We start from the raw sequence: 23,208 nt of genomic DNA on the forward strand, positions 1-23,208 counted from the left end.
AAAATGAGGTTTGATTTGAAAAGAGTTTTAACTATAGAAACATCTCAGTTTAACATTAATCCTTATCTTCTCCTTTAGACCCTTTCCTTATAGATTAATCCTCTTTTGTAACAATTGTTATTTGTGTCTTTTCCAAAGTCCAAAACACATCTTTTATTTAGTTTCTGTCATATCAGTTTGCAGAGAGTCAGATAAAAATATTCACACACCCCTCTCTTCAAAACTCTGCACAGATAGTTTTAACTGCGTCTCTGAACATCAGCGAGGAACAGGAGTTATTGAACAAACGGATAAACAAACCTGATTCCCTGTGGTCTAAAATAAAGATGGCAGAAGAGCTTTGAACAGCTTTGATTCAGTGAATTGTTGAAACACACACAATGCCATCTCCCAGGCTTTCTGAAGTCAGGAGTTTGTGTTGATTTTCTTCCAGTTTTCTTTCACTAGGTTCGTGAGTAAATCCACATTTGGCAACAGAATATAACTTGGATAAGGGGCATATCCAGAACAGATTCCCAAACACACAAAGAAACTGTCTAAGAGCCCCGTGGGCCCCACGAGAGCCGCAATCCTCAGATTCACTTCAATGGGTTTGTGGTAATCTAACTGTGCTCCTGTGTTTTCCTACAATTGTAATGTGTTAAATGCTTTACTCTTTCAGTTTATTATTTGTTTAAATTTTGTATACTCCAAAACCATTTTGCATTTACTGAAATAACCACACTCTTCAGAGCTGCAGGTATTTATTCGACTGTTTGACTGTTGTGGAATATGTATGGGAAATGGTAACTCAGTAAACATCTTTATTTTTATACAATTGCCAAATCCTGTCTGTGGAGGGGTAACAAAGGGTGTGCAATCATAAAACGTTTAGAAAGGGGTTTTTGTTCAACTAGCAGAGCTAATCAACCCTAAGATATCACTTTCATCTTCATTTGGGAGCTTTAATAATGCAGCGCTGCTCTGGTTGAAAAACAGATATAGTTTTATATTTTAATTGATTACCAGAGGCTCTGAGTGCAACATAAGTGGATTTTTTGATTTTATGCTGCTACAGGCTTCAATTATATTGACTTTAAATTAAGCCTGAAACAAGGTTTTATTTCAGAAAACAAATGAAGACCAAATCAAAAAGTTAAGCCTCTTAAAAGTGTAAAATATATATGTGTGTGCATGAAGCCTTGACAAACTGTCCGTCCTCTGCTATGCTTCCCACAAAGATGTTTGCAATCCGTTCTCCTCTCCGTATCTCTGAAGAAACAGCAGGCTTGACTGAAATCTTGACGAGAGAGTCAGAGGCTGTCACATATATCAGGGATTACTCATTAGAGAAGCACTCAAAAGCAGCTCCCCCACATTTTCCCTCTATCGAACCACAGACTTGAGTTTGATTAGTCTATTTATCTAAGATGTGATTGTCCCTCTTTCTCTCTCATGTTTCCCTCTCTAGTACCCCCCTGCCTGAAACTGATGGTCTCTCCTGAGCTGCGGGGAGCCGCCAGGGAGCCTGTGGGAGATGTGGGACAGTCGCTTATTCCTGACTACTTCTTCACATGGCAGAGTGTCACGTAGTAGTCCCTCAAGCTCCTTGTTGTGAGCACTGACTGCAGGGTGAAGGGTCCAGATGGTGGCATGCTCTGTCCGGCTGCCCCCTGTCAGCCTCAAGCCAAAGTTGTCATCCATAACTGAATATGGCACAAAAAGAAACATACACCAAGTGAAACCATATGTGCAGTTGCATTTCAAAGGACACTGTGAGTTAGAATTAAAGCATGCCAACACAAGAGCAATTTAAATGAGAAATTAGAAAATAGGACTGCAGCAAATGAGATTTCGATTTGTTTGCCCAAAATCTTAACTCAGGTGATAAATACAATCATTTATCAGCCCCTAAGAGGGGCAATTAAAATGGAAAAACAAAAACTCCTGAACAGCAGCGACTGCAAGAAACAGATCTTTGCTTTGGTATGAAACCTCACAGACCAGCTGGCGTTGGCAAACATGAGTGTGCTTTGTGTTTTGAAAATGCTCATGTAAGTTTTTGCACATCTGTGCCATCTCTAATCTCTCAGTCACTGAATCCCCAACACCCTCTATAACAACAATCAAAATCTATAACCTGTCCATGTGAGGATTTCTTTTAATTCATCAAAAATAAAATCCTTATTCTGTTCCTGCCACTGGCAGTTTCCAAGTTTCAAGATAAGCAGCTCCCCAATAAGAAGGATATTGAATTTGATATCTGCAGACCTTTATTTTAAGCTCCTGTGCATCATAAACCTCAGCAAACTGTCAGGCAGAATCCAATAAATATCACATTACGACACTTTAAAAAGAAATAGGAGAATAATAAGTTTGTTTAGCAAAAACAAAACAGTACAACTTCAATGAGAATATCAAAGCACAGCCTAAATATATTTTTGATATAGTTTGTGTGGTTGTCTATGAGTTCGTTTTTATCAAAAGTGATTTTACGTATTTGCCTAAACAGTAACAAGATAGTTACAAGTTAAGAAAGATGTATATCAAATGAGGTTACATTCACTCTTAAAATAACAAAATCGTGTTTTTTTTATTTTACAATAAAGAAAGTATTAAGTTACCCAATCTCTGACGTCAGAGGCACGTCATTAATTAGAGAGGTGAGGATGCTGTCCAGGGTGCTGAGTCCTGAGCCAGGTTTTTCAATGCAGAGCAGCCACATCAGCAGGTGTGTGTGTGTTTGTGTGTCTTTGTGTGTAGCGAGTTTAAAGACTCAGGAAAGGTGGATTTAGTTAAATTTGTGGGGAAATGGTTATTGAAGACTATTTAAGAGATATTTAAGAGAAGTTCGCCAACATGGATCTGCTTCCTGCCCAGGAAGCTGCTAAAATCTACCACACTAACTATGTGAGAAACTCTCGAGCCATCGGCGTCATGTGGGCCGTGTTCACCATCTGCTTCGTCATCATTACCATGGTGGTTTTCATCCAGCCGTACTGGATCGGGGACAGCGTAAATACACCGCAGGCCGGATACTTCGGCCTTTTCCACTACTGCATCGGTAACGCGCTCACATCGGAGCTCACCTGCAAAGGCAGCGTGCTGGACTTCGCCTCCATCCCTTCTCCGGCCTTCAGGACCGCAATGTTCTTCGTGGGGACCTCCATGTTGCTGATCGTTGGCACCATGGTCTGCTTCAGCTTGTTCTTCTTCTGCAACGCCGGGAACGTGTATAAGATCTGCGCGTGGATGCAGCTGGCCTCAGGTAAGGTAAAACCAGCGTCATCTCCTGTGGTTAAAATAATCAGCTGTGGAAGAAGTTATAACTAATATCTTTTACTTTTAGTTGAGTAATATTTGCAAAAATACAGTGTAGAAAGTAAAAAGTACTGACAACAACGATCCATTATATTAAATATATGATATTATTGAACTATAATTGCTAATCCTTTGACCACTGGCGTAACACAAGCACTTGGGGCCCCCCTGCAGGTACTTAGACTGGGGCCCCCCACCGCCACCTGCCACGGCCTCCTTACTACTAGCCTACTCCTACTTCTCTCTCTTTATATATATATCCTAATATATATATAGGCCTGTGTGTGTGTGTTTTGATTGCATAAAATAGTGAAAAAGATGCTGCAACTCAGCCCCTGACATCCCATGCCCATTTAATCCATAGGCCTATATAGATGTTTTGTTAACCCATTAATATTCTGTACACAGAGTAGGCTATCCAATCCATTTATTACATATAATTCTAACAATGAAACAGTCAGCAACAACAGTCAGCAATAAAAGTAACATTAATGATGATAAACAGAGCATTTACATCTTTGGATACGAGTATATGTGGGCACTCCTCCTAGCGCACCTATGAGCGAAGTCTCTAACCACACCGTTTAAATCTAACTTGCGAGCGCGCCTGTTCTCTATAGAAATGATGGCTAGGCCACGTAGCCTATCTTGCGACATAGTGCTTCGCAAGTATGTTTTTATCAATTTTAGTTTAGAAAACGACTTCTCTGCTGTTGCAACGGTTACGGGTATGGTCAAGAACAATTTTATAGCTGTGGCAACGTCAGGCAGACTGGACAATATGGAACTGTGTTTCACAAAGAGAGTGCGTGCCAAATCTTGTACCCCACCACGTTCAATTTCTTTTAGAGCGGGTAGTAAATGCGCTTCTAAATGACAGGATCTGATCAGGAAAATCAGCAGATAAGTCGTCATTATATTGCGCAGCCAGAGTACTTGCTGATGCATATAACTCACCATCGGATTTCGAGATGAGTTCCTCGGGGCGTAAAAACCCAAACCTTCGTGCCACTTCTCGCATGCTTTCAAACCTGCGACCCACCTGCGCAACGACTATGTCTAAAGTGGCGTAGAAGACCGACACTTTAAAATTCTCCTCTGCATTCGTAAGCCTTTCGTCCTCACACAATTCGTCGAAATAGGTTTTCGTACGCCTGTTGCGTTTCTCGGGAAATACAGGAGAGATACCCCGCAATTTGGCCAGGTCTTGGGCAGCTTCTTTGAGGCTGTCATATTCACCTCTGAGTGACGCAAGGCTGTCAGACGCACTTGAGAGATACTGGCTTGCCTGTAGTATGTCCACGTTTTGTTTTTGGAGATGTTGGGAAACAATGTGGACTGACTCAAGAATTTTACCTGTATGACCGTTTGAAACACAAATTCAAAATTTTCCATGCTGGCTTTGAGACCAGTGGCCTCCGCGCGTTCTTTGGGTTTTTTGGACAGCAGGGATATTTTAGTGAGCGCTTTCATTACGCCTGGGTAACGAAACCGAAGGGCGCGCACCGCATCATTTCTGGATGCCCAACGTGTCGGGCATAGACGTTTAAGAGTTGGCTGCCCTGCCACTTTGAACTGCACTTCCAAAATTTCCCAACGTTTAATGCTTGCGCTGAAGAAGTCATACAGTTTCTCTACTGTATCGTAGTACGCTCTCACCTTTGCCACATTCTGGCACGCATCGTTTAAAACTAGATTTAGATTGTGAGAAGCGCAATGAACGTACATTGCATTTGGTTCCCTATCCGAGATTCTTTTTTGTAAGCCAGAGTAGACCCCGCTCATTGTGGCTGCGCCATCGTATCCCTGTCCTCTGCATTTATTGACCGAGATTCCTTTCATCTCTAACAGCTCGAGAATAATTTTTTCTAAGCCGTGTGCGCTTTGGTCGTGGACTGAATGGAAACCCATGAAACTCTCGTGAATTTGCACGTCTGAGGGCACATCATTGTCATCTTTAGGAATCGTGACATAGCGGAGCACTTGGCTTAGCTGATCCACTTTGGAAATGTCTTGTGTTGTGTCTAATATGACCGAATAAAATTCTGCCTCATGGATTTCTTTCACTATTTCGTCTAAGACAGTTTGTGCCATGATTGAGATCATCTCGTTTTGAATTTTTGGGCTTAAGTATTTGATTTTACTTTTACTTCTGATCAACTTCTCCAACACGGGGTCGTAACGCGCAAGGAGTTCGATGTGGGCCAGAAAGTTTCCATTATTGATTTCTCCTAGTTTCTCGTGGTGCGCACGGAAAGCGGAGTTACAGGACGCAAGGGTTAATGTAACGTCAGCAATCCTTTTTAAAACATCTGACCAAAAACTAACCTCACTTTTGAAATCAGATGAAATCCTTTCGTCGATGGTTACATTTTGCTGCCATGTATCATACACAACACAGGCTGACAAGTGGCAACGGGCATGTTCGTGCTCTCTGATCTTCCGCGAAAGACCTTGCCAGTCATTAATCCCGGTTGTCCATGCCAAATTATGGCCCACAGACGTTCTGTCACCAAACAACCAACAACACTGGCAATACACACGATCCATTTTAGGAGAGTAACACAACCATTTGCGTGATATCTGTGTACCTTTCTTGGACACACGGTTATAGTACTCTTTAGAAAAGCACCTGCCTCTAGCATCCCTCGGATAGGGGCCTTCGTATTTGCATGGCCCCTGCTTTATAATCGATCTCTTAACATCACTGTCAGAGATGTCAACAGGGAAATTAGCCCTGTCACTAGGGTAAGGATCAGAAGGCCTATCAACAGCGCATTCAAGATCAGAAGAAGTCCCACTCCCAACATTCTCGCTGTCCCGGATTTCTTCTTCAGGCCCCGTAATGGTCTCTCCCTCAGTTGAAGAAGAGTCAACGGCACATCCAGAGACATCTTCCTCACCTGCGGCTGCGGTACACGCATCTCTGTCATCAGCAGCCATCTGATGCACGGCATCTCCTCCCTCATCCGATGCACCTGTGATTTCAGCGTCTTTTCAGGCTCTTTATTTAATTGCCACAGGCTATTTACTGCTTTTCAATAATAAAAAACAACAACTTTGATGCTTTGTCTTTATGAAGAAGAGTCAACGGCACAGCCAGAGCCTCACCTGCGGTATGCCTATCTCTGCCATCAGCAGCCACCCGATGCACGGCATCTTCCTCATCCGATGCAGAAGGGCATGCGCCTGTGATTTCAGCGTCTGTCTGATGCGCAGCGATCCCTCCCTCCTCGTCTGCTGCTAACCCTTTGAAGAGTCCGATTGCATTTCAGAACTTATTTTGGGTTCTCACGGCCATGTCACAAATTCTCCGCAAGTTTTTAACACAGACGCCTACGAGGGAGCTGTAGGGGCCTACATGTTAGCTTAAGACATTTCTGGACGGATGGATGAAAATCCAATTCCCTTGCGTTTTAAATGAGAGAAACAATTAGACGTTTTACTTAAGTATTTTTTTCTCTTTGTTTAATTGTCACATGTTATTTACTTCTTTTCAATACAAAACGTAACTTTGATGCTTAGCTTGCATGGAGGCTAGTGGAGGCTAGAGGCTGCCTCAGGCCACTGCCTCGTTTTACTGTAACTGCGCTAGTTTTTTTTTTCCACGACCCTACCTGATTGTGCATCCTGAAGTGGAGAGTTAGGCTGCACTCTCCCAAAAACAGATGAAATTTTGGGCAGTGTGGATGTAAATTCATCTCTTTTCTTTTTGTTTTGTCGCTTTTGAGCACCACTTTTTTCTCTGGTGCGCTTCATTTCTGCGGTGAAATGGCGCGTAATATTAGATCGCATATTTCGTGCATTGAATCATATCGGGAGACGAACACGGGCCCCCCCTAGCGGCCCGGGAAAGCTGTATACAACACAGCTACTGCTTTTACAATGAGCTTACAGCTAAAAAAAAAGAATGGAGAGTATTTGAATAACTTGTACTAGTAGACACAAACGAAGAATAATTAGAAGTGAGAATGAAACAGTGACTCATTTTCACAGTTTTTTTTAACTATACATGTTTATCTATACATTTATCTAAATATGATCAGTTTAGTAAGCGATGAGGCTGATGCATTCAATAGCTAGCTAGTATCAACCTCGAACTCATCAGACTAATATTACCTCAGTCTAAGACAAGTAAATACAAGACAAGCTAGCAAGTTTGCTGGCAAACTAGGCATGAAAAGTGAGATGACGAACGATAAAACATTTTAAAATACGTTTCTTCAGACTTTCATAAACAGAAAACACATCTGATTACCATCGTTGTTACTTGTGCACAAAATAGCTTTCACCCACAGACGCGGGAGCTTGCTTTGGAGGTTGCAAAAGTCACGAAGTGACAGACATTTCCATAAGCGGTAACGCGAAAATTAGCTTTTTTGAACGTCCCATACAGACCAATAATTAAATGTTACATATCGCTGAACATAAAAGTGCCATGGGTTTACAATCCATTCAAATGTCGTTGATCTGGCGATGTCTTACCAATTTAGAGAACGATGAGGCTGTGCTAGTTATAAACCAACACTTCTGCGACATACGAAGACTTTAGCTAGTCAGAGCAAACAGGAGGATACTAATATTACTATTTTGAATAGGTATTTTTTATTTAGACTTTTCTTACATCACTGCCATACAAACGTGATGATTTGTCATCATTGGTGCACAAAAATACGGTCTCATCCTGTGAGAAGAGATGTGTCTGCTCTGATTGCTAGCCACGACGGCATCTGAAACACTGTAATCTTCAGGCGATCAGTCACAGTCAGTAGCGAGGTTTAGCTAAGAAATACTTCAGAAAAGTCAATGACAACACACCCAATTTCCGGGTTTCAAAATAAAAGTAAGTTGTTCATGTATCCACTGGCGCAGTATTATTTCATGTAGTGTCTTTCAAAATTGCGGCCGGCCGCGGCCGCTCTAGTAGAAATCTAACATGCTGTCGGCGGCCGCTTTGGGGTATAGAGGTAGGGGGCCCGTTCTCATATGAGGGGGGCCGGGGCCCCCCCGCCTCGCGGGGGCTGCGGGGGTATACTTTACGCCAGTGCCTTTGACGTGCTGATGACTTTAATGTGCATCTGGTAAAGGTGGAGCTATGTTTTACTATATTTTGTGAAACTCAAAAAAGGATCAATAAAATATCAACCTACAGTATATTAACACATGATAAAATATTTGATGATTTTGTATTATTATCTGAAACTTCACAGTAACTGAATATATCCAAAAAATGTAGTGGAGTACATTATATATTACTTGCACTAGTTAGGATACAAAATGTATATAAGGATCAGGCCTATTACACAATTACAATTTGTTAAACGTACTTATATTATATTCATGATATTTATAGTACATCATATTTTTTTGTTTGTATTATTTGATTGCAGAATGTTTTGATCCCATTTTATTGTGTTGTACAAGACTGATACTTTATTTAAAATGAGTGATGCTGAAAGATATCGACTGTAATTACACTGTACTGATACCTGAAAATCATCACATTTTTTTTGTTGTGCTAGTACAGACCTAAAGTGCTTATGTAACCAAAAGGTTAACTATTGATCAATGTTTTGAGAGTCTTTTTCTTTTCATATTGAGCGTTAATGTCTAAGGTTACACAGTCCATGGATGGAAGTAAACCACTTTTACTACTTTATGAAAACCATAGTTGCTTCATTTTCAGCATCTTATTATTAAATTAAAGACCACATTTTTACATGAAAGTACACATTCATCAAAACCTATCTAAGCTTCACTAAACTTTAGCACCTGACCACCAAAACTCTGAAAAGCCTCAGTGGGTCTAAAGCAGGGGTGTCCAAACTTTTTTCACCAAGGGCCACATACAGAAAAATATACGGAGAGCTGGGTCACTTATAGAGGTGAATATTGCCTCATAACTTAAGTTACAAGTTAGCAAAACAAATCAAATGTAGGTGAATAATGCGCGATACTTTCAAATGGTTTAAGGAAAAAACTGCCTACATCCCATCTCTCTTCAGGGTGTCATTTATTTAGTTGGCAGCTCATTCCTTAAAACAGAAGCCTCAGATTGCTTATAATAAGAGTAAATATGAAGGTTACATTTCAAGCTTGTTATAGAAATAAGTGATTGGGTTTTTTTCCCAATTAAGATTTGTTAACAAATGTTTTAAATTCTAAATGACTGAATTTATTTGAAAATTGGGCTCATCAATATATTTGAACATATATATTTGAGAAGTACAATATAAGACAAGGAAAAGTTTAATTTGTGGGCCATATTCCATTATACTTTTAGAATTTGCTGAGGGCCGATTCAAAATGGCCTGCGGGCCGTAATTTGGACACCCCTGGTCTAAAGGATGAGTGTGAGCTGATGAACTCGTCTTCTCGCCTCTCTGGTTTCACACAGGTGTGTGTTTGTACTGGATGTGTTGTTCTGCACTGTGAAGCCAATAAGGGATCCGGTTTCAGACTCTGACACCTCTGATGGAGGATTGGTTACAAGTAACAAGATCAGGTGTTGCTGTTTTGAACTGATCTAAACTCACACCTCAGACACACCAGGGACGAGGAAACAAGCCAAATTAAGTATTATCAGAAGTATTATCAACAAAATATCCTTAGTTAAAGTACTTGTGTCAGTATTTTCAAAACTGACACAGCAATGTGTTAGCAGAATTAAGAGAGGTATATAAATAAAATAATACACAGAGTCTTTTACATGAATTTGTTTATTTAAAATGAAAACCTTTCTCTAATCTTTCTGTGAAATAAAACATATTTTTTGCTCCTTTTGCTTCACTTATTGAAACAAAACCATCTGAGAATTTTACAGAAATATGTCTTTTTGTCTGCTCTCATAGACACCTGAAGCCCCAAACAGACACTGTTGATTTGTTTGTCAAATTAACTTTAAACTAAAAAATGTTATGTCAATGTGGTGGATTTTAAAATTAAACAAATGAAATGTAGGGGCTTTTAAACTTTAAATACAAACTATTATAAGGAAATTCTCAAGTAAAACACAAGTAAAGTACCTCAACATTCAGGTTTGTATCTAAATTCGTAAAGTAACTGTGGCAAAAATCCAGAGGACACTTTAGCAAATGAAGAGCATTTAACATTTAAGAATTTTCCTAACAGTACATCATTCAAACGGCCCCGCTGAGCATCATTTGCTGCTGTGCCATAAATAAATGAAACCTTTGCACTTTATGGGGCTACGTTAGGCTTTATACTGCGCTGGGGGCTCAGAATAACTTTAAAATTATTTTGCAAAGTGAGAGCACTCAAGGGGTAATTATTGCAAGGCTGCACCTTTTCAGTGTTCTTCTTCCCCCGCAGCTGCGTTGATGGTGATGGGCTGCATGATCTACCCAGATGGCTGGGACTCTCCGGAGGTGAAGAGGATGTGTGGCCAGAGGACGGATAAGTACAGCCTGGGGAACTGTACGGTGCGCTGGGCCTACATCCTGGCCATCATCAGCATCCTTGACGCCCTCCTCCTGGCACTCCTGTCCTTTACACTCGGAAACAGGCAGGACAAACTGCTGCCGGACGACTTTGAGGTCGAGGGAGGAGCAGGTAATAAAAACAGATGAAGATTGTGTGGGAACAAAAGCTTGGTTCGAAATGCACAATTCATTTTACAAAAGTTTAACTTAAAATGTGCTTAAAAACACAAATATTACCACAGCTTTCTAAATATGAGCTGAATTAGTTAGTAATGTGAGTTAAGATAAGAAGGCAACAAACCAAAACATCTTCCATCCATTAAATAAAGAAATTCAAGAGTGTTTTCCCGCTTTTTCAGGAAACCCCTGATGAACTCGGACCTTGAGGACAGCATTGTGATGCGGATGCAATGAACAAGCATCCTCGGGTCAAACTGGTTCACTTACTGCATTAGATGTAGTGAGCTTTTTTTTTTTTTTACTAAAATTCACTGCTTTACAAACAAGAAAACAAAGAAGCATTGTAAATCTGTACCTGATTTGCAACAGCTAATAAACAAGCTCGACACACTCACTTTGTGTTGTATGAACATCTGCTTTTATTGTATGGTGTGTAAATTGAAAGTTTACACAAAGTCTATGTTCTTGAATCTGACACTAAAGTTTGTTTCTACCTAGGCTCCGTAGATACATAGGTTACTTTGATATGATCAATTCGGGACACCATTACATAACATCAGGTCTCACCATGTCTATGGTAAAACAGTGACATTATTGAACAGTTGGCCATACACACGACTGAACTCGAACACTTCTTCCATACGCTTTATTAAAACACAGCTACCTAGCTAAATAATTTTAGCTAAGATATAAGATTTGTTAAAAACTGTACATAACTGTAATATACATAAAGGCAAACTCTTTGGTACAGATATATACAGTTTATTTTCACTTTTTTTCCTCTAACTTGGGCTTCTTAACGTGTTGTCTTGTTGAAACCTTTAAAACACTATATTCCTGAATTGTAATAGTTGTGAGAGAATACCAGCCTCCCATGAGAATGAAAGATCTCATTTATTATAATTAACTAACCTCACTAAGTACCAGGTGACAATGGATTTGTTATGGCTAAATAATATGACCTACATTATCAGACAGTGGATCAGTCTCAGTTTGAATACCACAGTCAGTGTAAATATTAGCCCAGTGTGCAACTTTCTACGCCTACTTTACAAATATAAAATGTATACCTTACATGTGTAATATAAGATAAACTTATTCATAAAAAAACAACACAGCACTAATGAGAATGCACGAGAAAAGAAGAGACAGCAAATCCAAAGGGGACAGAATGAGAGGCTACATATCCTTAATTTGTTTGGGTTTTAGTGCAGGAGTGTAACAAATAAGGATGAATCACTAGCAGTACATAACAGGATTGCTTAGTTGGGTGGGTGAAGGGAGCACAGCAGGTTGGAGCCGACATGACCACAAAGTAATATTATCCACTGAAGTCCTAACGTCATCACACCGAGAGAAGAACCAACAAATACAAAGCAAACTTACACAGAAGCATTAGTTCAATAACAAGAACATGAGTAATCCAAAACAATGAAACAAAAAAAAGAGAAATAAATATTCATTTGATATGCCCAAACTGGAAAGTGATCTGTTGCAGTCTCTAGAGAGAGTGGGTGGAGGGGAGGTGCAATGGCTGGAGGTGTCCACTAGAGGGTGAGCCAGGGGTGACGCAGGCACTCTGCGGCCGTGGCCCTCTTCTCTGGGATCAGATCCAGCATGGGAAGCAGGAAGTCGGTGAAGCACTCGGCTTCTTCACGGGGCCACTCGTATTTGTCCACCAGCACCTCCAGGAGGCCCCACGGCTTCAGCTTGGTGATGTGTTTCAGATCCCCTGCAGAGCAACACCGCGCACATAAGAGAGCCATGCAGGAATACAGCACTATAACTATTTCACACATGTACATTCATACTGAAAACATATTTTAACATCTTGAAATACATGTAATATTGTATTAGCTGTCAATATATAGTTATTTTTAAAAGAGATACATCAATATTGTAAATGTCTTAACAATAAAGGAAACTTCTCAAAATGTGACAACATAAAAATACCAAAGCGGCTCTCGGGCATGATCTTTACGACGGGCAGGCAGATACCTTCTCTAATCCTGACGCTGTTGGTTCTTTGTTTTACCTTTTTTGGTGAAAAAATCCTTGGAATATTTGCCGGACATTATGAGTTTGCGTGGGACACTCCCCAGCAGCTCAATGATCAGCGCTATATGGTCTACACGGCAGACGATTGCAAAGAAAAGAAGAACAAGACAGACAAGACACACAACAGATTTGTCAGACAGTGTCCCGGTAACAGGCCCGCTCAGGGTGTGGGTGGAGGCCTGAGGAAGAGAGGGGTCCGGCTCACAGCACACACACGTATAAATATATACAGTATTTGGGCCAGATTGTTGCAAGGGCTGGGGGCCTACAGTTATAAATTAAGTATGGCCATCAGACATTACAAAAGCTTTAAGGTTTTTTTTCCTTTTCCTGTTCAGCATGTCAATAGCTTCAGCTTTCTCACTACAGGAAATCAAACATACTAACAAAAACCCCATATTGCCATGAAAATATAATAAACCTTGGCTGGAAGACAATGTTTCCTGAAGTGTGTATTTTCTTTTTACATGAGAATAATTTACCTAAATTAAAAGCAAACAATTTCAGTTGCTCATATAAAGTAAAGGCAGTGTTTTCTAAAACACACTGTAGTTCATACCCATTTCATCTTCATTTCTGTGTACTAACATGGAGTATTTTTTTTCAATGGATACCTGATCAAGACTGTGCCATAGTGGACGGGAGCTGGAAGGTGTTGCAGTCATAGAGATTAGGATTCAGAGAAAATTCCTCTAACAGCCATATGCCCTGCAAAATTGCTCTTGAACATGACTTACTGCCAAACTTTTTCAGGCCAGGAATCCCTTATTGATGAGCTCGTTTTTCAAGAGACTTTCATAATTATAACATTGTTATAAAGGCGTATGAACACTTTTTGATGCCATTTTATTCTCTGAAATACCCTAAAAGTCATTTCATACACACTTCAGACCTGTTTTTAAGGGAAGCGCTAAGTAAATGCCTTTGACTCCCCCATGGAGTTATGAGAATTCCCCCTATGAAGATCAATACAGCATCAAGTATCCAGCCAAGGCATCTGGCTACGACTGAGGAGTGTAGCTCTGCCAGGCGGTCTTTGGCGAAACTACTGACACTTGAATCAATGTCTGATGGCCGTTTCAAAGTTATATGTATTGGTCTGTTTTCATTTTTTATCCTTGGCCTTCTCACACCAACAGCTTTGGTAGGTGTGCTGACAAGAGCCTTCCCCCTTCACCTGTCATCCACTTCTCCCAGAGCGAGCCACAAACAGAGGGGTTTCGTACCTCTCTTGGTGAAGTATTCCTGTGAGAATTTCCCACTCAGAGCATAGTGACGAGGGATTTTACCGAGCAACTCAATCATGAGAGCAAGATGGTCTAGAAATGAGGCACATCAGAGGAGAGACAGAATCATAGGGGAACAGTTTGGAGAGAGGAGGAAATAGAAGATGGGAGAGGGGATAGGAGAGAAATGTCAAACAGCCATGTAGAACAATGTATTAGGAACAATGGATGATGACAGCCTCATATCAAAAGAAGCACATGTATGGGAAGCTTATTCACATCACCAGCTACGCGCTTTAAACACACATAGGCCATTCATTTTCATCTCGGAAAACCAACTATTGAACTGGCTAATAATAAAGTACAAGTACAAGGTGAGAAAGCAAATTCACAGATGCAGGGCATGCGCCAATAAACTAAAGGTTGAATCATACCCAACAGGCCTCAGCTAAATCAAGTCAGCACCGAAACATCAATTTGAGTGATAACATACAAGATAGCGTGATGACAATGACACATGGAGAGTGGGGAGGAGAGGAAGAAGAGAAGAGCAAGGAAAGGACAGATGGCCCCGTCTCCAGTGCAGCGAAAGTTTGGTTTTAAGTGTTAGAGAGGAAATAAACACAGGAATGCTGGCACTCATCATCACGTGATTCACATTATCTCTTCAGAATTTGAAATCACTGTAATGGAGTACCTCATTTAAGTGTTAACACTGTGGAGAATGTAAAGTGCGCCACAAATTATTATGCAAAACTGCACAATAACTTGGACTAAAGGCCCCAGCTTGGCATGCTTACTGTGAAAGTCTTATTAGAATTGAGGAAAAGTTTATGATGACAATAAAACACAGATGAAAGCCAATTGTACAGAAAACATCAGGAAGCTTTTTACAGAAGCAATAAATGTTAAAAGTTACCACCACTACCAGAGCTGTACCGAATGTAGTTCTTTTTTTAGTTCAAAGTTAATTAGTCTTCCTTTGTATTTGAAAGGCTAAATGCAAACAAATATGGATATGAATACAACACTGAAGTTATTGGAAATGATTGGGCCAATCATACGCAGATATTAGTGTTGCCTTATCTGTATCGGCAATTGTGCAGAAATACCAGCTTTAAATTGAAAGACATGCAAAGAGAAATCAACAACATTCGGTACAGCCGTCACCAAGACCAAATATGACTTACCAGTGAAGCATACATTTGAGAAATACTACTAAATATAGATCTAATGCTGTGCATTTAAAAGGAAGAGGAAGTCCCAGCAATACCTTCATCCCTGGAATAATCTTCTCCAGAATGTGGTTCGAACAAGTAGTCCCCTGTGGCGAGCTCAAAGGCCTGAGGAGACAACACAAACATCATAAACAAATGAGACGCACTGTGACGGGATGGATCTACTCCCTCTCAAAACCTGCTACACTCTCATAACATTTGAAGATACATTGGACTTTTCCTGAGGTTTTGAATCAGTGCAATATTAGTTTGTCATCTCTCACCATACAGGCTGTGCTCCATACATCGGCCGGTGTGCTGTATCCAGCACCAATGAGCACCTCTAAGGACCGGTACTGCCGCGTCTGGATGTCTTCTGTAAAGTGCTTGTGCTGAGAGAGAGAGTGAGAAAGAGCGAGGTAGAGAGAAAGAGGAAGTGAGAGAGAGAGAGAAAAATCTGGGATTACTACAACAAATAAACAAACAGCTTGATGGTTAGGGTATTTCTATTTTGGAAGTTAGATGACACTGCATGTGTCCCTAATCAGGAAATCCCTGAGGTCATTAGCAGTCTACTCACCACCCAGCAGGCGTTTCCCAAGTCTGCAATCTTGACCTTGATCTTGTCTGAATTGAGAGGCTCAAGGGGGTTAACTAGCAGGGATCCTGCAGTTAGCTTGCCTGTGTCAGAGCAGGGAGAGAGACAGAGCGATAAGAATGGAGTACACAACACATAAAAGAGCAGTTTAACAATCAATATTTCAAAGTTCACATGACTGAGGCTTTTTAAACTCCCAAGGCGAACCAGCCAAAGCAAACAGTTACCAAAAAAACCCTCTGTAAGGTAAATGTAACAAAATTAGCTGACTGACCATCCACATCTTCGGGCCCGTCATCACCCTCCTCTTGCAAAATGCTTTGCTTAAGCCCTCTGTCATCCATCTCAGCAGGGAGGCGTCTCTCATTTAATCCACTGCTGTGAGCTCCCCTGCCTTCAGTGTCAGTGTTCAGCTCCTTGAGATCTGCAGAGTCCACACCGTTGCAGATTAAGTGAACAGGAGACTCCTGGTGTTGCTCCTCCTGGCTGGCACATTTTTCTTTGGGCTCTGCATTGCCATTGTGTTGGTCTTCTTCCCTCCACTGAGACTGCCTCAGTTCCGCTGGCACATGGCCATTACAGTTCACCTCCAACAGCCCCTCTGGTCCCACCCTCATGACATCTGCATTCACACTGCTCTCTGAAAGCATCAGGAAAACACGGACGACATTTATCTTCAATCGATCCATACCAAGCATTATATTACTCTAACAACCATATCAATGAAAAGAATCAAATAACTCTATGATGTCGGCTTCTTACCCTCCGTTTCCTCATCTCCTAGCTCTAGATAGGACACCTGTCTAAGAGGAGCACAGGCCCGTCCCTTTGGAGACTGTGGGTCCTCATCTTCCTCTTCTTCGTCCTCTCGTGTCTCTGTGGTCTTTTCCATTTCCTCCAGGTCCAGGATGCACTTTTCCAGCAGCTCTGCCTGACGCTTCTGCTTCTTCTTTAACTTCTTCTTCTTGTTCTTGGACATTTTCACTACCTGTCAGAAATAAACAAATCATTGATATTTGTGAGGAATGTGGGAGGTTGATCTGCAATGCAAAAATCAAATAATAAAATGGTTGTACCTGTTTTGGAGCAGGCGCTGTGCTTACTGAAAAGCGAATATCAAAAGGGTTATTAACTGAACTCATGAGTGTACATTTGAATATGAAAATATGTTTGTCTCATACTTGCTGAGCCGGAGGGAGGAGGTGCCCCAGCCCTCTGCCACTCTGTGGCTTCAGCTGCGAGCTTTCTGACATAAGGCTCATCGACGCTCATCAGGATGTTCTCCGGTTTGATGTCTGTGTGGATTATCTGACACTTTGTGTGCAGGTAGTCCAGGCCTTGAAGCACCTGCAGAATGAATACATTGGGAATGTAGAGGGTTAACCGTACTCTGTAAATGAACAGAGAAATATTTGTTACAAAGTAAAACAAAAATGGAATAAAAGGCTAATACACAAGGGCCTCATAGGAACTAGAATCTGAGCAGATGAAATGAAAATAATGATATAAAAACTCAAATCAAAGCATTAACAATGAACAATACTTTGAGGCAATGTCTGTATAACACATAACTATCAGAATCAGATCAGAATCTGTTATTTCTTAACAAGTTACTTTGAGTCACAAATGTTTCACACAGGTTTCCACCTGCCAGACTGCCTGGAGGCTAACTGGCTCTAAGGCTCTCGTTATGGAGCGGAAGCTACATCTGAACGTCCATTTGGACTCACACGCTTTGAAAAGCAGCAACACTGTGGTTCTAAAGTTACCTGTCTTATGATGCTCTTCACACACGGCAGGGGCAGGCCCTGGTAATTGGACTTTATTATCCACTTTAATAAGTGATGCCCCAACACCTCAAACACCATGCAGACATCTGAAGATGACAGCAGTTAAGATAAAAAAAATGACGGAAACTGTTATCTCAACACGTTGGGGCCCTCTGCTCATTTACCTACATGAATGTTATTAGCATTATTTACACTGCAAAAAGAGAATGGGTCATAGGAGTGCAAACTCTACAGTGTTGTGAGGGAGTGTCATGTTACAGCTACAGCTATGCCTGGGACATTCAGGGGATCTTACTCAGCCACAGTATTGTGATGGGTGGAAGTCTGTTTGGGACACACAAGTTTCCATTAGGGCCACCCATCACCTGTTGTTTACTTTGTTGCTTGTCCTGTGCTTTCACATCTGAATTTGACACCAGAGGAAAGAATGTTCCTCCCCCTGTCTGAATTCTTCTGATAATGAACTGGCTTTAGTCTATTCAGTAGGAAGCAATTAAACCGATCACATCTAAATCAATAAAAAACATCCAGGAAGCATCTGTAATATCTGGTTTAAAGGATACGCGTTCCGTTGATACCGGAGATTTTGAAGTCGTCTACCATCTGTACCACCATCTCCCGGTTAGGATCATTAGGGTCTGAGTTTCTAACCTGGGAACAAAGAGACAAAACACTGTAATCCATGGATTAGCACTGAACAACATTATGCTGGATTAACATTCATGTCTGTTTATCTGTCATCATGTAATACAGCAGGAACATACATACCTTTGCCTAGAGTTGTTACACAGTATGTCACACATTATTTGAAGTCTGTATTTGTTTTTATTGTGGGAAGGACCCTGTTCCCCTTGTGTTATCATGAACTGTGATCAATGTGTCAGCCTCAATGTCATCCTCTGTGTACAGTTATTATGCTTCCTAATGTTAACTCCTAAAACCTTCTGTGTGCATTAAACTCACAGATCTGAGGAGTTTGATCTCATCCACTGCTGTCTCTGTGTAGTGCTCGGCGCTCTTCACCACCTTCATTGCAACAAACCTCTTCACCCTGAAACCACAAAGAAAGTAACGTTCACTGACAGGAAGCACTGTACAAGTCCTGCCACAATAGTCTCAGAGTCAACTTTTTTCTCTTACTGGATGTCCCACGCGAGCCACACGGTGGAGAAGTGTCCCCATCCCAGTTTCCGGATTACATGGTATTTTCCGTTGTAAAGGTCTCCCACTTTCACATGGTGGTAGCCACCTGAGGAGGACAAAATGCATGTTGGCTACAGGTCAGATAGGCTTTAGATAACCAGGTTATTTAAGTTCAATTAAAGCAATTCATTAGAAAGAAATAAACCTTCTAACTCTTGAGCCAAATGTTCTTGATTCACAATTACTGGGTTATAGTGTGCAGGTGAAAATACTAGGGAGAGACTTGCCTTTGCAGTAGTCATTAGGGTCCTCCTGTTCCTCATCATCAGAGCCGAGGATCTCCTCAGGTTCCTCGGGTTCCTGTGGCGAGGCTTCGGGCTGTGTGAGCTGTCGAGCTCTGGTATTGGGTGGTTGTCTGATGGACAAACACAGGGACAGAAAACATCATAGACTTCATTCAAAACAGAGTCCCTGACACATTCTTTCCTGCCTGAAAGACAACATTTGAAACCAATGTGGTTGTTTTTTTATCAGCTAAACAACATAATACACAGCAGCTTGCACATGAAAGAGACTAATCTATACCTTCAGCTATAAAGAAGGATATGAAGATTTCTCAGGTGGACCGGGCTTTAAAATGCTAATGTTGATTCAAAACAGCACCACAACATCTATATATTGTTCAATGCTGAAGATAGGGTGTCAAACCCTTCCTGATGCAACAGATCCGCACTGCTCCTTCCACAGCTACCACACACAAATATCTGAAATATTAAAAGAGATCTTTGCTGCAGGGTGTATTTTGTCTTAATGCAAGGCTATGCAGTTGTCAACACGTCTAAAAAAGATTGGCTGTAGTAAATCTTAACATAGTGGAATTTCAGGTTAAGTGCACACTGCAACTTTCCTGTTTAGGAAAATCAGGACCTCAATTCTAGGTATTAATAGACTCTCTTTAACAAATGATCCTATATATTTATATATGTGCATCATAATTAAAAAGAGATTAGGGTACAAGCCTGTGTGTCAAGCAATTACAAAGCTCAATTATATTGTCATTATGTCGGTTTGAAAGATGGAACATACACAGTAGATCTACAGCAAGTCACAGAAGACTGAACAAAAATAAGGATAGTAAAGCTAGTGTGTGGGGGGGGGGGGGTTATTTTAGAAAATGTTTTTGAAATTCTCTCCACATCCCAACAGCAAACACTAAATCAAAAGCCCTGACAAGAAATAGAAAAATCTGGTATCTGTGGCTGTTGTAGGACTGAAATACGATCGGCCTGCCAACTGACACAGGCTGCTGGTCACTCTGGCTGGATTCCCCAATGTCTTTTCAGTGCTTTAAAAAAAAAAAGCATATAGAATAAACTCAACGCTCTTGGGATTTACCTTACCTCTGCATATTAAATATTTGGATTTTAATAACAGTGTTTTGATCTAGTTTATATTTTGAATATATAATAATCTTTTTAAAAGGGATATTTGGGAAGGGGAATGTTTTTTTATGAGTTGCATTTCTCATTTGAGGTTTCATTAATTAAGTCATACAACTCTTTGAATGAGAAATACAAATATAACAGTTATAATGTTTGAGTCAATCCAATTATAACATTTTTGACAGCATATGTGAATGAAAAATAGCCAAGCACATCCTGTTAGCACTTTGTCTATGTATTTATGTATAACAACCCATAATATGTGTTTGCTAAAAGTTCCTTATGTTATATTGAAAGCCAAACAGCCTGATAAAGCATGTTGCAAGTACTAATATCCAACTGAATTTTAACTGCTATTAGTTTTATTTAAAATGCATTAATTCATTCATTAATCCTGCATTGCTTGTAATTGATAATACACGTTTAGGAAGCAATCAGAATTAGTACTAATTAATCTTCTCAATTTTCCTATTCAGTCAGGGCTCTTTACAGACAATTGAGGAATTATGATAGGGAGGAACCAAAGCAATATCCTTACTTACGTGTGGAGCCCGACAGCAGTGTAATTAGTCAAATGTATTATGAAATTTAAAATACTGGGTGGGTGGTTTGATGGTGATCATCAGTTTGGCTGAAAGGTCAACAATGTGTCTAATAATCAAGATGTTGTGATATATATATTTGTCTGTGAGAGGCAGAACTGAGATTTATTGTGATAACAGATTCAGAACTATAGCCTCAACTACATCTTTCTCAAGGGTGACCACTATTCTATACATATGGCGCTTAGCATGCATACATGACTGTGGAATGTAACGGCACTGTTTTAAGTTATATTTAGCCTCTTAGATCATATGATTTTTCTGCATGATGGACAAGCCTGTTTCAGCCATAAAGAGAATACTGTCAGGACGGGAGTATCTGCATGCAATAGGATTGCTGATTTCATTGAAACACCATGCTTCAGTGGGCTGATGTGGGCTTCTTCATTCTCTGGTTTTAAATATAGCTCAGGCTGTTATGTAACACTCCGGAGGATGCCACTGACAGCATGATTATTAAATTGTTAGGTACACAAAAACATCAGTATCTATTTTGGGCCCTAATATTATTTTAATGCAATCATTCATAAACTATTTTAATAGTCTGATAGCTTTCGGATGGTTTATTTCAGGCACTGCATACTGCACATTCTACTTACTATATATGATTAAAATAACTGCACAAATCAATAATGCTAATGCCCTTACTTAAACCCCATGAGAAAAATGGAAAGCTAAAGAATCAACCCAGAGTCTTAGACCTTAGACTTACACCTCTATATCCTTGGATCATGCACGAACCAAAAATAAATTGCAAGCATGCAGTCAAGGACCTTGTGTCAGTTTCACATCTCAACGTCTGGACCATGTGCATGTGTCCAACTGCAACAAACCACCTCTGACTAAACTGACTACATGCATGACTGCATGTATAAAATAATGATTGACTTTGTATGAGGGTTTTAAAAAACTCACTTTTTGCTGGTCTTCTTTGCTTTCCCTCTCTTCTTCCTCGCCTGGAGTGCTAGAACTGTCAAAGGAAACCAGTGGCCAGTTATCTTGCATTGTCTTGCTGCGATGTGTTGTCTACTTGACACTCAACACAAAAAAAGGATGACACTATCTAAGGGAAAGGGTACCTCACCATGATTATACGTATACACTTGGACATTATGCACTGAATTATGTGATACATGCAACTGCTAACATCTAATTCACAATTGCGGTGCGTCTGTCTAATCGCCGTCTGACGTTACATCCCTAAGCTACCCACATAGGTACCCGTTCTCCTAAAACACTGTAACATTAACGACATAGTACATCAGGAAGTGATTTCACTCTTGTGGCTTATTCACATGATACCGACTGGTTAATGTCGTAGGTGTTTTAGATAGTTGTGTATAAAGGGAAAGAGCTGGAGAGCTAAACGCAGCTACATAATCCTGACATGTCCCATTGAAGCTAACGCTAATGTCTAGAGAGCTAGCCGCAGCTCCACAGTGCGTGACAGACGCCTTACAATTAAACCCTAAGCAGCTAGGCTGAATTGTACATTCATGACCGCGGGGGAACACAAACTGCAGGGTCAACACACACACGGGCTATCATTTCTCTTACAGTGTACGGGGTGTCGGTGTGAAGATTTACCTTTTCTCTCCATGTTGGCTGGACTCGTAGCTTAGCTGTTAGCTACACCACCAGTGATCGAATGATCCACGCATGCGCACTGGTGCGTTTTGCTCAAGGGGGGAGCTTCTCCACCTGAGCACCAGGCAATTTTTTTTTAAAGAATTGTACTACAAGCTGCAGGGCTAAAGCATCTTTAGAACTGCCAATTCTGCAGAAAAATGTTTCAAATTTAGACCACTCATGCAACATATAAAGCACCCAGTTTAAAAGACACACAAAGTCGCTCCAAGCCCCAAACAAAAAGCCACATAAGTTTAGCTTTGTATTTTCACCAAATATTCTATATAATCTGTATAAATATATGCACTGTGTGGACAGCCATATATTTCAAAATAGTATGGAATTAAAAGTTTCAAATTCTGACATTGAATGTAATATTTGTCTGACATGAATTCATACATTTAGGATACCTTAAAGATTGGTAAATAAAGGATTATGACTAAGTATGTGGTAAGAGGGACCTTATACATTGTCACAATAGTATGGTCATAATATTATCCTATTCTATTTTAAAATTATAATAATAAAACTATTCTTTCTGCACTGTCACTGGCCTGTTGGAGAATATTTTTTGCGTTATG

The 23,208-nt window shown here is 40.5% G+C and overlaps 3 protein-coding genes across 4 annotated transcripts; 1 reads left to right on the forward strand and 2 right to left on the reverse strand.

The window, feature by feature from the left end:
- The first annotated feature begins 2,838 nt into the window (after window positions 1-2,838).
- lhfpl5b (LHFPL tetraspan subfamily member 5b) lies at window positions 2,839-11,112 on the forward strand. Its single transcript, XM_063891586.1, has 3 exons — window positions 2,839-3,247; window positions 10,633-10,872; window positions 11,102-11,112. Exons 1-3 carry the CDS (start codon window positions 2,839-2,841, stop codon window positions 11,110-11,112), a joined length of 660 nt encoding a protein of 219 aa, XP_063747656.1.
- Window positions 4,170-6,549, reverse strand: LOC134871101 (zinc finger MYM-type protein 1-like). The gene is made up of 4 exons (XM_063893702.1): window positions 6,412-6,549; window positions 4,657-6,278; window positions 4,258-4,588; window positions 4,170-4,183 (listed from the first exon to the last, which is right to left on the reverse strand). Exons 2-4 carry the CDS (start codon window positions 6,241-6,243, stop codon window positions 4,170-4,172), a joined length of 1,932 nt encoding a protein of 643 aa, XP_063749772.1. The 5' UTR covers window positions 6,244-6,278; window positions 6,412-6,549.
- Window positions 11,113-11,317: 205 nt separating the features above from the next.
- On the reverse strand, window positions 11,318-22,701 carry srpk1a (SRSF protein kinase 1a). Of its 2 annotated transcripts, none has more exons than XM_063884831.1 (16): window positions 22,586-22,701; window positions 21,914-21,968; window positions 19,242-19,369; window positions 18,952-19,060; window positions 18,775-18,862; window positions 18,375-18,462; window positions 17,791-17,897; window positions 17,203-17,368; window positions 17,098-17,123; window positions 16,784-17,009; window positions 16,296-16,661; window positions 16,004-16,104; window positions 15,708-15,815; window positions 15,480-15,549; window positions 12,958-13,050; window positions 11,318-12,654 (listed from the first exon to the last, which is right to left on the reverse strand). In XM_063884831.1, exons 1-16 carry the CDS (start codon window positions 22,596-22,598, stop codon window positions 12,470-12,472), a joined length of 1,929 nt encoding a protein of 642 aa, XP_063740901.1. In that variant the 5' UTR covers window positions 22,599-22,701; the 3' UTR covers window positions 11,318-12,469. The 2 variants fall into 2 exon arrangements, with proteins under 2 accessions (XP_063740901.1, XP_063740895.1); XM_063884825.1 differs by lacking the exon at window positions 12,958-13,050 and adding an exon at window positions 14,207-14,299.
- Between the last annotated feature and the right edge of the window lie 507 nt (window positions 22,702-23,208).

The sequence above is a fragment of the Eleginops maclovinus genome, chromosome 1, assembly GCF_036324505.1.
Source record: "Eleginops maclovinus isolate JMC-PN-2008 ecotype Puerto Natales chromosome 1, JC_Emac_rtc_rv5, whole genome shotgun sequence".
NCBI lineage: Eukaryota > Metazoa > Chordata > Actinopteri > Perciformes > Eleginopidae > Eleginops > Eleginops maclovinus.